General features: G+C 51.3%; 1 protein-coding gene across 1 annotated transcript; it reads right to left on the bottom strand.

The window, feature by feature from the left end:
* Positions 1-6,962: 6,962 nt before the first annotated feature.
* Positions 6,963-16,167, bottom strand: LOC123866033 (eukaryotic translation initiation factor 4 gamma 2). Its single transcript, XM_045907339.1, has 4 exons — positions 14,908-16,167; positions 14,131-14,304; positions 8,645-9,547; positions 6,963-7,830 (listed from the first exon to the last, which is right to left on the bottom strand). The coding sequence occupies exons 1-4, from the start codon at positions 15,856-15,858 to the stop codon at positions 7,768-7,770; spliced, it is 2,091 nt and encodes a 696-aa protein (XP_045763295.1). The 5' UTR covers positions 15,859-16,167; the 3' UTR covers positions 6,963-7,767.
* Between the last annotated feature and the right edge of the window lie 816 nt (positions 16,168-16,983).

Raw genomic sequence — 16,983 nt, forward strand, 5'->3', positions numbered from 1 at the left:
AAGGAGACGGACGTGCTGCGCGACCTGGAGGCGGCGCTGCGCCTCGGCGACGCGTGACCGCGCTCCAGCCGCGCGGTGTCGCACGCGCACCCGCACCTCACCTTCGCGCACCTCACGGCGCTCGACCGCCGCTTCGCGCTGCTGGACGCCAAGGAGACGGACGTGCTGCGCGACCTGGAGGCGGCGCTGCGCCTCGGCGACGCGTGACCGCGCTCCAGCCGCGCGGTGTCGCACGCGCACCCGCACCTCACCTTCGCGCACCTCACGGCGCTCGACCGCCGCTTCGCGCTGCTGGACGCCAAGGAGACGGACGTGCTGCGCGACCTGGAGGCGGCGCTGCGCCTCGGCGACGCGTGACCGCGCTCCAGCCGCGCGGTGTCGCACGCGCACCCGCACCTCACCTTCGCGCACCTCACGGCGCTCGACCGCCGCTTCGCGCTGCTGGACGCCAAGGAGACGGACGTGCTGCGCGACCTGGAGGCGGCGCTGCGCCTCGGCGACGCGTGACCGCGCTCCAGCCGCGCGGTGTCGCACGCGCACCCGCACCTCACCTTCGCGCACCTCACGGCGCTCGACCGCCGCTTCGCGCTGCTGGACGCCAAGGAGACGGACGTGCTGCGCGACCTGGAGGCGGCGCTGCGCCTCGGCGACGCGTGACCGCACGCGCACCCGCACCTCACTGCACACCGCCCGCCTTGTTGACTCTCTTGTAAATATTCCCATCTGTTAAGTAGTTCTAGGTGATTATGATTAGTTTATAAATTTGTGATTGCTTTGGTTGTAAATAAAAGTGATATTTGTTTAAATAATAAACTGAAAGCTTTATGACTAGTTTCATTTTCCTTTTGTACCTATCCATGTCATGACTCGCGTTCTCCCACAGTTCCCTGCACCGCGCGCCGCGGCGCTGGCCGGCACCGCCGACGCGCGGCGCTGGCGGGCGCCGCCGACGCTCCGGGAAACCACTATACGCGGCTCCTGCGTAGCTTTTGTACCTATCCATGTCATGACTCGCGTTCTCCCACAGTTCCCTGCACCGCGCGCCGCGGCGCTGGCCGGCACCGCCGACGCGCGGCGCTGGCGGGCGCCGCCGACGCTCCGGGAAACCACTATACGCGGCTCCTGCGTAGCTTTTGTACCTATCCATGTCATGACTCGCGTTCTCCCACAGTTCCCTGCACCGCGCGCCGCGGCGCTGGCCGGCACCGCCGACGCGCGGCGCTGGCGGGCGCCGCCGACGCTCCGGGAAACCACTATACGCGGCTCCTGCGTAGCTTTTGTACCTATCCATGTCATGACTCGCGTTCTCCCACAGTTCCCTGCACCGCGCGCCGCGGCGCTGGCCGGCACCGCCGACGCGCGGCGCTGGCGGGCGCCGCCGACGCTCCGGGAAACCACTATACGCGGCTCCTGCGTAGCTTTTGTACCTATCCATGTCATGACTCGCGTTCTCCCACAGTTCCCTGCACCGCGCGCCGCGGCGCTGGCCGGCACCGCCGACGCGCGGCGCTGGCGGGCGCCGCCGACGCTCCGGGAAACCACTATACGCGGCTCCTGCGTAGCTTTTGTACCTATCCATGTCATGACTCGCGTTCTCCCACAGTTCCCTGCACCGCGCGCCGCGGCGCTGGCCGGCACCGCCGACGCGCGGCGCTGGCGGGCGCCGCCGACGCTCCGGGAAACCACTATACGCGGCTCCTGCGTAGCTTTTGTACCTATCCATGTCATGACTCGCGTTCTCCCACAGTTCCCTGCACCGCGCGCCGCGGCGCTGGCCGGCACCGCCGACGCGCGGCGCTGGCGGGCGCCGCCGACGCTCCGGGAAACTACTATACGCGGCTCCTGCGTAGCTTTTGTACCTATCCATGTCATGACTCGCGTTCTCCCACAGTTCCCTGCACCGCGCGCCGCGGCGCTGGCCGGCACCGCCGACGCGCGGCGCTGGCGGGCGCCGCCGACGCTCCGGGAAACTACTATACGCGGCTCCTGCGTAGCTTTTGTACCTATCCATGTCATGACTCGCGTTCTCCCACAGTTCCCTGCACCGCGCGCCGCGGCGCTGGCCGGCACCGCCGACGCGCGGCGCTGGCGGGCGCCGCCGACGCTCCGGGAAACCACTATACGCGGCTCCTGCGTAGCTTTTGTAAAAATAAATAATACTTATATAAAAAACATTTTATTTGAAGCAATAAAAGAAATCCATATTCCATTTTAGACAGAATTGCATGAAGCCAAAGAGTAAAAATTAACACTCACTCTATTTATAAAATATATAAAGTAGGGATGTTATGGATATATAATTTCGGATCCGGATATGGATATGGATATTGGTAAAAAATAATATCGGTTTCGGTTACGGTTATGGATATTAAATTATTTCGGATTATCCGATAGTTTCAGTTACGGATATAAATTTTTTAAGGAACTGTAAAATGTGAACTGATGAAGGTGTCGCATTCCAGCGGAGTGCACAGTTAATTAGTACGAGTGTAGTATTTAGTTAGACTCCGCCCTATCCGAAAATATCCAAAACTTTTATTACGGATTCAGTTACGGTTACGGATATTATTTATTTCGGATATCCGATAGTTTCGGTTACGGATATGGATATCCATAACAACACTAATATAAAGGCACCTTTCTATACGATTGACTACGTTTGAAAATATCAGGAACAATGGGATTATCCACTAATCCCCACTGCCAATCCGCCATCATGCCATCAATGAAGATGTGTGAACTTCCACAAATCCCCATTGATTCTTAGTGTGGTTTTACAGCGGGCCACGAGCTTTGCGTCTCTTGGATTGTTACATAGTCGCGCTGACGGCTATTCGGCCACCGCGCTTAGCACCCGCGCGGGCGGTAAACGTCACTGTAAAATCAGCCGTAGGAGCTCCTAATAGGATTTGTGAACTTTTTTCTACGAATCTCCATTGATGTCGCCGTGAAATCGACGGTTTACAATCTCACGAGATTGATACTGTTATATACTGTGACCCTATCGGCTAAAAATGTATCAATCATTAAAGGACAGCATCAATGTCAAAACATGGTATTTAGTGAATGGGATTGGCCAAAAACCATGTTTTGACATTGATGCTGTCCTTTAATGATTGATATATATAGGCAAAACAGGATAATCCCTAAGATAATAGAAACAAATAAACTGCCATCGTACTTCTGATGTAGTCACTTCTCTAATGATTATTAAGATTGAAGCATGATCTAACCACTAGTAAGCCTGGATAATAACTAAGCGGATACGTCAGGATAGCAACCTTTAGATTAACCGAGCCTTCGGGGGCGCACTAACGATATTCTTGGACTATCAAATGATATTCAACTACCCTCAACTACAACCATGATATCAGATACTGCACGTGAAAACTATCAGCGTAACTAGGTAAACCTAATCTAACCTACCTAGACCGGCTCCTCCACCCCTACACCGGTCCCAAACCAACCATCTAACCTAATCACCACAATAACAACTCGTTCAACCACCAGCACCACTTTAGGTAACCACTACTCTAAAACCTACAGTACGACACTCACACACCGTATCTACTGAGAACCTACTCGGACCGAAGCCAGAACAAGAATGAATCGCCAATCGCTACGCTAATATTCTGGTAGTAAAAAATGCGAGAGTGAATTCTGCAGGGCGATCGGCTAAAAATGTATCCATAATGTATCAATCATTAAAGGACAGCATCAATGTCAAAACATGGTATTTAGCCAATGGGATTGGCCAAAAACCATGTTTTGACATTGATGCTGTCCTTTAATGATTGATATATTCTTAGCCCGTAGCCGATAGGCCCCCTGAACACCAACGCGTGCCGATCCAAATCCAACTCTGACAGTGACAGCTAAACAAATATGGCTGAATTCTTCACGTAACGTTACTTTTCACGGAATCTATAACATTAAAACCTCTTTTTAATATTGACTCGACGACATATATTTTTAGCCGATAGGTCCCCTGATTATAATCTATCGTATTTATTTACGGTGACATAAGGCTCGGAAGTTCCGAGTCGGAACAATGAACGACGTTGTTCCGTGATGGTTCCATGGTTGTATGAATCTTAAGAACTTTTTTTTTTCTCTCTCGTCTGGCTTTATAAAGATGAGCCAATGTCAAGTTTGTAGTTATTTATTCTATTTTTTAGATTTTGGTCACGCGCCAAAAGAGCCTTGTCAGACTATAGTATAAATCATTCATTCAGGGAAATCAAATGGAAAAATAAACAAAATCTGCGTCTTCTATGGTGCCAATGACTTGGACAGACAGGGGAGCCAACATAGCGCCATAGGTACTATTCGATGAAACGCACTATATGGTCTGTGGTTGTACCTATCCTATTTTTTTTTCTCTTTCGTCTGGCTTTACAAAGATTAGCCAATGTCAAGTTTGTAGTTATTTGTAACAAGTTAGTTAAACTATACAAGTATGGACCCCGTCTGTACCGGCACTCGCCGACATACGCACGGCACCCCCTTAGAGCGCTTTTCAGTTAGTTTTAACAAAAAAAAACACTGCAAAAAGGCAGAGCACGCCCGCCAGCTAACACCAACACAGACGAAGTCCACCTATCCTATCAATATTTTTAAGTTTGACTTTGACATTTCTTGTTGTCTCTGGGAATCTGGGATTACAAAATCGACTATAAAATTGAAATTCATAGAAGTTTATTAGCTAAATACATATATTCATATTAGACGCATCATGTTTCGTTTACCATTTGGAGAAAGAGTTGATCCCTTGGAGGAAAAACGACAAGCAAGAGAAAATACTATCAATAGTATTGTAACATTCTGTGTGTTGTGTGCGGCCATTCGAATAGGTTAGTAACATAGTAATTATTTGTACTGTACAGGTAGGTAATCTACATCCCCCAAAAAGTTTGCCAAGACTCACAAGTCTTCACTGTTAAAAAGCTAGATCTCTAGTAGGGCCAAGCCCCAAGCTGAGCTTCGAATGTGCTGCCCATGGGAGCTATCCCAAGTCCAACAAAGTATATATTTTTTCATAAGTGCTATTGACTGTACATTTATAATAACGGCCAAGCTATGCTTTTTTACCAAGCTGTAGGGTTTGTAGAGTGGCTTGTTTTTTATTGTTATAAACGTGGCACAGTCAAGAGTACTTAAGAGCTATATACTTTGAACTTGGATAGGTCCCTTGGGTAGCACAAATCAAAGCTCAGCTAGGGACTTGACTCTACTAAAGACCTCGTAACCTTTTAACAGTGGAAGCATTATGAACTTGAGTCTTGGCAACCAAATTTACATGAAGTGTTTTTGGTGTGATTTCATTTCTTTTTGAACACATTTTAATTACTGATGGTAGTGTAGAACTGGCAGAAATTGACCTGCTTCAGTTGGTCGGACCATCTTGTTGTTGAGCAGCCTCTTTTTATTGGCCCTCACATTGGCGGCAACAATCAAAATTTGTATCAAACAGACAGCAAGAAAGCGTGTAATATAATGAAATTATTAAGTTAGTAAAAAAAATACAATTTGCAGATCAACAATACACCATACAAGGGTACCTATGCAAAAAATAATTAAAAATGTTTGATTTCAGCACCATTGGTTATGGAGCACAGTGGATTTTAAGTTCTCATGAAGAACACATTCTGTACAAAAAAAAACAACTGTAGTACCTACCTAATTAAACTAAAATGAAATGTTATGTAATAGATTTTTTTTCTCTCGTCTGGCTTTGCAAAGATTAGCCAATGTCAAGGTTGTTTTGTAACAAGTTAGTTAAACTATACAAATATGGACTCCGTCTTTGCCGGCGCTCGCTGACACACGCACGGCACCCCTTTAGAGCGCTTTCCAGTCAGTTTTAACAAAAAAAAAATACTCCAAAATGGCAGAGCACGCCCGCCAGCTAACACTAACACAGACGAAGACTATGTAATAGATTAAAATTAAAATAAATTATTTGAAGAGTTATATTTATTGTTTTTTTTTTTACATACTTACCTATTCTACCTTATTCAATCAAAGATTTTAAGGCTAAAGGCAATTATGCAAATCTGGATTAGTTGTCAATAGCATTTTAATAAGGACACAACATGTGGTCTCATATCTCTTTTATCAAAACATTGAAGTTTGCAATGACTTAGCTACTGGCTACTGCAGATTTTGTAGGAAGTTACATATATCGCTCATTCCCATTAGTTCAACTGATTATTTCAACCATTGAACTAGCGAGAACTTTTTCCCACTAGTTTCAACTGTGTCTAAACTCTTTTAAGAGTTGTTGAACTAGTGGGAACTCCATAGTGATGACAATTTAAGGAAACTGATGAAATTAAATCAAAAAATGAAATTATGGGTATGTAAGCATATTTACAAAATAAGAGAATACTAAAACTGGCTAGTAATCAAACAAAAAAAATATTCCTGATAGCACTAATAAGTAGTCTTCTATGAATATAATAAACCTGCCGTCTCTCTGTACATCAATGTTAAGGATGGGCTGCAGGTGTGGGTCTTTGGTAGTGGCGGCTCCGGGTAGGATAGGCATAATGCGTACTAACTGAGAACTCACTCGCCATTTGGTTGTGAGCTCACATTTTTTACGAACTATATTCTTTAAAAAAATTGCTGTCCTACATAAAATAATACTTTTCCTCAACATCTTTTAACTATTAGTAAATGTTTGCTATTTGTAGGTGCATTACAAAATTAGCAAAGATTAACTATAAGGTTTATTAATGATATTAAATTAAAGTAGAAACAGTATTTGTGCAGTAGACAATATTTCTATTGGATTGTATAATATATTAAACTATTTATGACATGTTAGTGCGTCACTTGAAATTAAAATAGTCCTGTATTATTTATGATCACGTTAACAAATAATTTTGCACCTCACCCCCAAAGAAGCATGTTTGCTGGAACGGGCAGCAGTACAGGGTTATGAATGAAACAGCATATTATGTAATAAATTACACTGAAGTTTATTCTCATCGTGAATACATATTGACCAATGTTACAATATATTTATAAGTTTGCATCACTTCACAACTTTTTATTACAAATCACTCATCAACACGCATTTCTCGTCTGAGGAAACTTTTTTTGTAGTTTTCTGTTTATTTCGTTATAAAACCCTAAAATCTGATAATACAGTGAAATTTAAGCATTCTTAGTTTATCCACTACATCCATTTAGTATTTATTGTAAATAAACGATCACAATCATAATAATAAAATTGATTTAACTTCTTGATAGATATCATATTTTACAATTTTAACTAGAACGCTCCGTGCAGGCGGCGGGCGGAGCGGGGCCGGGTGGGGGGGGGGGGGGGGGGGGGGGGGGGGCGACACGTGCAACCGTACGAGCGACGACCACTATACATTGTATACATTTGTAAAAGTATCAAAATCGAGTAAAAGGTCTACAAAAAATTATCTCGAGATACTAACATTCGTTTACGTAGTTTAGTTTAACCTAAAATTGACCTATTTAGCAGCGGAGGCGCGCGCGGGGCGAGCGGGGCCTCGCGCACGGGGCCGAGGGCCTCGCGCGGGGCGAGCGGGGCCTCGCGCACGGGGCGGAGGGCCTCGCGCGGGGCGAGCGGGACCTCGCGGAGCCGGCGCCGCGCGCGCTTCGGGCGCTAAAGGGTAACGAGGGGAGCTATTTAAACTATTTCGCTTAATTATATTTATATGAGATGAGCGCAAATAAAAGCGGTGCGGCGTCGACCGGCGGCGGCGGCGGCGGCAGCGGCGACGGCTAGTCCTCCGCCTCCTCGTCCTCCGACTCCTGCTGCTGCAGCCACGTCAGCCACGTGTTGACCTGCCGCACACGACACATTGTTGACTAGTTGGCTTACAAGTGATATACAGTTACTGTGATTATCACTATCCTTATCAGTTACACATTTTGATATTAATTACTATAAAAAAACCTAAGAGTCGAAAGTTCGTTCTCTCAGTCTGCAGATCAGCTGTGGGTTCGAGAGTTGCAAGGGGAGTACAATAGGTACAACAAAGATGTACAGGGCGAGAGTTGCAAGGGGAGTTCAATAGGTACAACAAAGATGTACAGGGCGAGAGTTGCAAGGGGAGTTCAATAGGTACAACAAAGATGTACAGGGCGAGAGTTGCAAGGGGAGTTCAATAGGTACAACAAAGATGTACAGGGCGAGAGTTGCAAGGGGAGTTCAATAGGTACAACAAAGATGTACAGGGCGAGAGTTGCAAGGGGAGTTCAATAGGTACAACAAAGATGTACAGGGCGAGAGTTGCAAGGGGAGTTCAATAGGTACAACAAAGATGTACAGGGCGAGAGTTGCAAGGGGAGTTCAATAGGTACAACAAAGATGTACAGGGCGAGAGTTGCAAGGGGAGTTCAATAGGTACAACAAAGATGTACAGGGCGTGAGTTGCAAGGGGAGTTCAATAGGTACAACAAAGATGTACAGGACGAGAGTTGCAAGGGGAGTTCAATAGGTACAACAAAGATATATTATCTCAAGAGAACTCTTACCGTCGTCGGGTATGGCTTAGAATATAATGCATCCAAATTTACGAAGGGAAAATTTTCCGCCATAACATTGCGACTTAGAATTATATTATGACGACATGATACCCGCGACTCCGTCACTCACCTGGAACAGCGCCTCGCCCTTGCCCGGGTAGGCGTCGGTGACGTCCTCGCGCCAGCGCAGGAAGGCGTCCTCCTCGCACACCTCCAGGTTGTAGAGGTACATGAACCAGCGCAGCAGCAGCCCCTTGGGGTAGCGCAGCGCGTGCGCGTGCAGCTGCAGCGCGTACACCGCCGCCAGCTGCAGCTCCGCGCGCCCCTCCAGCAGCGCGCGCAGCAGCGGCGCGTACTCCTCCGCCAGCGCGCGCTCGCGCTCCAGCGCCGCGCGCTCCGGCGCCGCGCCGCCCGCGCCCGCCGCCGCCGTCGCGCGCTGCGCCAGCAGCAGCACGGCGCCGCTCACGAAGCCCGCGTCGGCGCGCACGGCCGCGTCCACGTTGGCGCGGATCCAGCGGTACAGCGCGGCGGGCGCGGGGTCCGCGGCCAGCTGCCGCGCCAGTGCCGCGCGCACGCGCAGCTGCGGCGCCAGCGCGCCCAGCCCGCGCGCCTCCAGCGCCTCCAGCGCCGCCGCCGCGCCCGCCTCGCGCTCCGCCACGTGCGCGCACACGTCCAGCTTGGCGCGCGCAACCAGCGCGGCCGCGCGCTCGCCGCCCGCCGCGCGACTCAGCGCCACCAGCGCGTCCAGCAGCAGCGCGCCGTGCGCGCCGCCCTCGCACCACGCGCCCAGCTCGCCCAGCGACAGCAGGCCGCGCAGCGCGGCGTGCGCCAGCAGCGCGGGCAGGCGCGCGTGCGGGTGGCGCGCCAGCAGCGCGCGCAGCTCGGCGGGCGCGGCGCGCGTGACGCCGCGCAGGACGCGCGCGGCGGCGGCGCACAGCGCGTGCACGGCCGCGTCGTCGTCGCCGCCCGCGCCGGCGGGCAGCTCGGCCGCCAGCGCGTGCTCCAGCACGGCGGCCACGACGCGCCGCAGCACCTGCGCAGTGCGCGGGATAAGATAACGTCGCCGTAGCCTAATTGTTTTCCGTAATTCAATACAAGGGGCCTTAAAAAACGAGATAAAACAAAGGAGCTTGCACGGACTGGTTACCGGCTATCATTATTAAACTGCGCTACATTATCTATTGTGCCATATTCTTAACATTCTTCGGCCACTGGGATATTTCCAGACGAATGGAAATTTCCGAATGTTGTACTGATTCCAAAAAGCGACCAGTGCTTGATATTCTGAATTTTTTATTTATTTATTTATTTCATTAAAAATGGTGAAAAATGTTTCTCTTTAAATTAAGTCTATTATTAATAAATAAAAATAAAAAAAAATTTAATTAACAAGTGTAAATTAAAAGTTTATAACACCCCCGACAAGTGAAGGTTAATCATCATAATCATAATCATATTCTTTATTTGCTGAATACAGGTAAAAAGTAACAACAGGTTAAAGTAACTAGAAAAGAGCTGATAACTTTCAAACGGCTGAACCGATTTTCTTGAATTATAGCTAAGAACTAGGGATGTTATGGATATATAATTTCGGATCCGGATATGGATATGGATATTGGTAAAAAATAATATCGGTTTCGGTTACGGTTATGGATATTAAATTATTTCGGATTATCCGATAGTTTCGGTTACGGATATTAATTTTTTAAGGAACTGTAAAATGTGAACTGATGAAGGTGTCGCATTCCAGCGGAGTGCACAGTTAATTCGTACGAGTGTAGTATTTAGTTAGACTCCGCCCTATCCGAAACTATCCAAAACTTTTATTACGGATTCAGTTACGGTTACGGATATTTTTTTATTTCGGATATACGATAGTTTCGGTTACGGATATGGATATCCATAACAACACTACTAAGAACACTCTCGATCAAGCCACCTTTCAAACAAAAAAAAACTAAATTAAAATCGGTTCATTAGTTTAGGAGCTACGATGTCACAGACAGATACACGTCAAACTTATAACACCCCTCTTTTTGGGTCGGGGGTAAAAAAAGAGCATTTTACACTAATTGTTGTAGACCAAAGCACTAGACAAAAACTGAGACTGGTGTTTGAAATTTTGCAGCCCAAATAGACCGTAGTCTGTGCTAGGGCTGACAAAAAAAAAGTTTTTTTTTTCTCTCTCGTCTGGCTTTACACTGATCGTAGTCTGTGCTAGGGCTGACAAAAAAAAAGTTTTTTTTTTCTCTCTCGTCTGGCTTTACACTGATCGTAGTCTGTGCTAGGGCTGACAAAAAAAAAGTTTTTTTTTTCTCTCTCGTCTGGCTTTACACTGATCGTAGTCTGTGCTAGGGCTGACAAAAAAAAAGTTTTTTTTTTCTCTCTCGTCTGGCTTTACACTGATCGTAGTCTGTGCTAGGGCTGACAAAAAAAAAGTTTTTTTTTCTCTCTCGTCTGGCTTTACACTGATCGTAGTCTGTGCTAGGGCTGACAAAAAAAAAGTTTTTTTTTCTCTCTCGTCTGGCTTTACACTGATCGTAGTCTGTGCTAGGGCTGACAAAAAAAAAGTTTTTTTTTTCTCTCTCGTCTGGCTTTACACTGATCGTAGTCTGTGCTAGGGCTGACAAAAAAAAGTTTTTTTTTCTCTCTCGTCTGGCTTTACACTGATCGTAGTCTGTGCTAGGGCTGACAAAAAAAAAGTTTTTTTTTCTCTCTCGTCTGGCTTTACACTGATCGTAGTCTGTGCTAGGGCTGACAAAAAAAAAGTTTTTTTTTCTCTCTCGTCTGGCTTTACACTGATCGTAGTCTGTGCTAGGGCTGACAAAAAAAAAAAATTTTTTTTCTCTCTCGTCTGGCTTTACACTGATCGTAGTCTGTGCTAGGGCTGACAAAAAAAAGTTTTTTTTTTCTCTCTCGTCTGGCTTTACACTAATTAGCCAATGTCAAGTTTGTATAGTTATTTACAAGTTAGGGATTATATGTATAAGTATGGACTCCGTCTGTGCCGGCGCCCGCCGACATACGCGCGGCGCCCCTTTAGAGCGCTTCCCAGTCAGTGCCACCCACCAATAAACACCAGCAGAACACAAATACCGGCCACTTCTAACAAAAAACACTCCAAAAAGACACATTTCATGAGATCTGGAAAAGCGCCTGTATCCACAGACTCATTAAAAATTAAGGCTAGATATGGCGCAATGATATCAATAATATTGTTAATTATTTTTACTGATATCGCCACAGATCTCCGGTTTTTTTGCTTTGTAAAGATTTGAACACTTTAACAATGTCATATGGAGTAACGTATTCAAACCTAAACAACACACCGCATTCAGTGACATTGGCCCTGAGAGGATCATAGGCTTCTGTTGGTGAAGAGCTAAGGCAACTAGAAGTGATGACTGGAATGTTCTGGAAAAAATTCTCAATCAAGCAATTATAGGCCTATACCCCTACTATCAATTTTTGGTATGGTTTTGGAATCTCCGATGTGTCTGTTTAGTTCATTTGAAGTCCTCAACATAGTTTCCAATTAAACTGACTACAACTATAAGTATACAATAATGACGAAACATAAGGGGATCAAGTGGACGCAGTTTGTATGGACGCAAGTAAAGCCTTCGATAGTTTCGGCTCTCATTGCATTGCGATAAATAAGCTACACACTGCTGCCGTTCAAGCAATTTACTGTTTTGGTTTAGGTCCTATTTATCGGGATGACATCAAAAGTTGTTGTTTGTGGATATAAAGCTCCATTTGAGGTCCCATCCCTCAAGGATCTAGGCGCCGCCAGCGCGTTACCGCCTCGATGGCCTGCTCCTTGTTCAGGGAGGCTCGGTAGGCGCACTAAAGAGAGACTCGGTGAAGTTATAGTTAGGTGAGAGGCAGACCTTGTCGGGCAGCTGCAGGTCGCGCAGGCGCTGCAGCGCGGGCTCGTCGTCGGGCTCGGGCTCCGCGTCATCGGGCTCGGGCGCGTCGGGCGCGACGGGCGCGCGCGCCGCCAGCGCGTTCACCGCCTCGATGGCCTGCTCCTTGTTCAGGAAGGCTCGGTAGGCGCACTAAAGAGAGACTCGGTGAAGTTATAGTTAGGTGAGAGGCAGACCTTGTCGGGCAGCTGCAGGTCGCGCAGGCGCTGCAGCGCGGGCTCGTCGTCGGGCTCGGGCTCCGCGTCATCGGGCTCGGGCGCGTCGGGCGCGACGGGCGCGCGCGCCGCCAGCGCGTTCACCGCCTCGATGGCCTGCTCCTTGTTCAGGGAGGCTCGGTAGGCGCACTAAAGAGAGACTCGGTGAAGTTATAGTTAGGTGAGAGGCAGACCTTGTCGGGCAGCTGCAGGTCGCGCAGGCGCTGCAGCGCGGGCTCGTCGTCGGGCTCGGGCTCCGCGTCATCGGGCTCGGGCGCGTCGGGCGCGACGGGCGCGCGCGCCGCCAGCGCGTTCACCGCCTCGATGGCCTGCTCCTTGTTCAGGGAGGCTCGGTAGGCGCACTAAAGAGAGACTCGGTGAAGTTATAGTTAGGTGAGAGGCAGACCTTGTCGGGCAGCTGCAGGTCGCGCAGGCGCTGCAGCGCGGGCTCGTCGTCGGGCTCGGGCTCCGCGTCATCGGACTCGGGCGCGTCGGGCGCGTCGGGCGCGACGGGCGCGCGCGCCGCCAGCGCGTTCACCGCCTCGATGGCCTGCTCCTTGTTCAGGGAGGCTCGGTAGGCGCACTAAAGAGAGACTCGGTGAAGTTATAGTTAGGTGAGAGGCAGACCTTGTCGGGCAGCTGCAGGTCGCGCAGGCGCTGCAGCGCGGGCTCGTCGTCGGGCTCGGGCTCCGCGTCATCGGGCTCGGGCGCGTCGGGCGCGACGGGCGCGCGCGCCGCCAGCGCGTTCACCGCCTCGATGGCCTGCTCCTTGTTCAGGGAGGCTCGGTAGGCGCACTAAAGAGAGACTCGGTGAAGTTATAGTTAGGTGAGAGGCAGACCTTGTCGGGCAGCTGCAGGTCGCGCAGGCGCTGCAGCGCGGGCTCGTCGTCGGGCTCGGGCTCCGCGTCATCGGACTCGGGCGCGTCGGGCGCGTCGGGCGCGACGGGCGCGCGCGCCGCCAGCGCGTTCACCGCCTCGATGGCCTGCTCCTTGTTCAGGGAGGCTCGGTAGGCGCACTAAAGAGAGACTCGGTGAAGTTATAGTTAGGTGAGAGGCAGACCTTGTCGGGCAGCTGCAGGTCGCGCAGGCGCTGCAGCGCGGGCTCGTCGTCGGGCTCGGGCTCCGCGTCATCGGGCTCGGGCGCGTCGGGCGCGTCGGGCGCGACGGGCGCGCGCGCCGCCAGCGCGTTCACCGCCTCGATGGCCTGCTCCTTGTTCAGGAAGGCTCGGTAGGCGCACTAAAGAGAGACTCGGTGAAGTTATAGTTAGGTGAGAGGCAGACCTTGTCGGGCAGCTGCAGGTCGCGCAGGCGCTGCAGCGCGGGCTCGTCGTCGGGCTCGGGCTCCGCGTCATCGGGCTCGGGCGCGTCGGGCGCGACGGGCGCGCGCGCCGCCAGCGCGTTCACCGCCTCGATGGCCTGCTCCTTGTTCAGGGAGGCTCGGTAGGCGCACTAAAGAGAGACTCGGTGAAGTTATAGTTAGGTGAGAGGCAGACCTTGTCGGGCAGCTGCAGGTCGCGCAGGCGCTGCAGCGCGGGCTCGTCGTCGGGCTCGGGCTCCGCGTCATCGGGCTCGGGCGCGTCGGGCGCGTCGGGCGCGACGGGCGCGCGCGCCGCCAGCGCGTTCACCGCCTCGATGGCCAGGCGGCACGCCTCCTCCTTGTTGAGGGCCTGCAAGGTGAGACGCGGCGCGTGAGTCTCTCGCCCTTGTCGCCGCCGGATATCAGTTACGATGACCTGTGTTACATAGCATCGCGGAGCTCACGACACAGCTCATCTAACTGGTAAAACTTTATATTGACTCTTCAATTCCCACGTCAACTTAATGAGACATTTTCACAAAACAAATCTAGTGATATCGTAAAATGCCGAGCATAATTTAGTGGCTAGTGAAACAGCTGACAATATTACCCAACAGAACCTAAGTGCCGGCCACATGGATGTTTATGTTCTTATCTAACCTAACCAAACTTTACATTTTGCAAATGTGGTTCAGAATGAACTGATGAAAGATTTGAACATATTCATATGTTAATATATTGCGATATAATTTCAAAGTTACTATATTATAAACATAAATACTTAGGTTCTCTTGGGCAAATCATTATAATTTAGTGTAATTTAGTGTAGACTAGAATCGAAATCGGATCATCCTGACCCGATGCAGTGTTATCTGTCCTATCCTAGGATAGGATAGATAGTGCTTCAGTGAAGAAAGAGGTTGGTCAGTTCGTCCGTCGTAACATCTCCCGGGGTTTGAGCAGAAAGACTCACCTTGTCCTTCTTGGGCTTGTCGCGCTTGTCGGGCTGCGGCTTGATGGCGATGGCGAGGGCGGGCTCCTTGGGCGGCGGCGGCTTGGCGGCGAAGGCGGGCAGCGGCGCCAGCGGCGGCGCGGCGGGGCGCGACAGCCGCGTGGCTGTGAACAGCAGCGCGTTGGAGGGCGGGCGCATCTGCACATCCTGCAGGCTGCTGGGCGGCGCGCGCGCGGCCCGGCGCGGCGCGGCGGCGGGCTTGTGGCGCGGGAAGTAGCCGGGCGCACGGCGCGGCTCGCGGAAGCCGTTGCCCAGCAGGCGGTCCTGAGGCGCCAGCGCCAGGCCGGCCAGCACGTCGTCCAGCGGGCGCGAGCGGCCGCCGCGGAAGGGCGGCTCGCGCTCGCGCCGCGGCTCGTCGCCGCGCAGCTGGTGCATTGGCACGGGCCCCTCGGCGGCGGCGGCGGCGCGCGGCACCCAGCCGGAGCGGCGCAGCTCCACCACGTCGCGCAGCATGAAGCGCAGGCGCGGCGCCAGCTCGCGCGCCGCGCTCAGCGTCTCGATGCGCCGGAAGTACTGGTCCATGAGGCCGCGGCCGCGCTCCGAGTCCAGCACGCGGCCCACGGTGCGCACCAGCTGCGCCAGGCACTCGAGGTCCTCCTGCTGCTCGGCGGCAGCGCGGCGCGCCAGCAGCGCCTGGATGCAGCGGTGCAGGATGGACTCGGCCAGGATCTCCAGCTTGCCCAGCTCGCCGATGAACTTGATGTTGCCCAGCATCTTGCACTTGGCCAGGTGGCGGCGCTCCTCGTCCTCGGGCGCCAGCGCGCGCTCGCCGAAGGCCGCGAAGGCCTGCGCGCGGTTCTCGAACTCGGCGCGGCACTTGTTGAGCAGCAGCAGCTTGAAGGTGCAGGGCTGGCCGGGCGGCTCGAAGTTAGGCGCCTCCTCGCTGAGGCGCTTGCACAGCTGCGCGTACATGGAGGAGTACTTGGGCTCGTCCAGCGCCTTCTCGAAGATGAGCAGGATGACGCCCTTGAGCGCGCGGTCGGAGTCCAGCTGCAGCGCCAGCAGGTCGTCGCTGAGCTTGCGGAACTTCTCGGGCGTGAGCTTGTTGAGGATGCCGCGCACCTTGCGGTGGATGAGGTCGTGCGCCGCGTCCGCGTCGGCCGCGTCGCCGCGCAGCGAGGGCGGGACCCAGCGCCGCCGCGGGGGGACGGGCGTCCGCCCCGCGGCGCGCGGCACGGGCCCCGGCGTCCGCGCGCTCTCCGTCTTGTGGCCGGATCCGCGCTAGCGGCTACTCCGCGCCCGGTGCCGAGCGACCTGCCCAAATCAATGTGATTACATCATCAAAAAACTGGCCAAGTGCGAGTCAAGACTCACGCACCGAAGGTTCCGTACTTGGGTATTTTTTCCGACATTTTGCATGATAAATCAAAAACTATGATGTGTAAAAATAAAAAATAAACTGCTTTAGAATGTACCTACAGGTAAAGCCCTTTGATATGATACCCCATATTTTTATAATTTGCAGCAAGTAGTTGGTAAATACAAAACAGTAGACGAGTATCGCAGTACCTACAGTCGCACCAGCAGTAGCAACTAGCAGTAGTCGCTGTTGATGCGGCGTATATTTGTTGCGTCCATTGTCCCGCCGTTTGTATATTTTATGAAGGTTAATTTATTGTAACACCCAATATATTTTCAATAAAAATCAAACCGCGCGCTGCCAGTATATTACAAGCATTAGACGCTAAATAATTTCCTTTGTATTTTTACAAAAAGTCATGTTAAGAGTGAATATACCCGTTACGAGTGAACTAGTCGATGCCCGCGACGTCGTCTGCGCGGATTCAGTTATATAAAAATCCCGAGGGAACTTTTAATTTTCCGGGATAAAAGTAGTCATGATTCAATCAGTCAATGATATGATGACAACTCCTCAATCCTGATGCTGCAGGGGACCTGGCCGCCAAAATTGATGGCATTAGAAACTGTCGGTAAAGACTTAGTCGTTGACCTCGAGGCCCCAACTCCTCACCCTGATGCTGGAAGGAAATGCATTCCTAAATCCTGCATCCTGCGGGATTTTCAAAGGATCATCCG

This window comes from Maniola jurtina, chromosome 6 (assembly GCF_905333055.1).
Source record: "Maniola jurtina chromosome 6, ilManJurt1.1, whole genome shotgun sequence".
Classification (NCBI taxonomy): Eukaryota; Metazoa; Arthropoda; class Insecta; order Lepidoptera; family Nymphalidae; genus Maniola; species Maniola jurtina.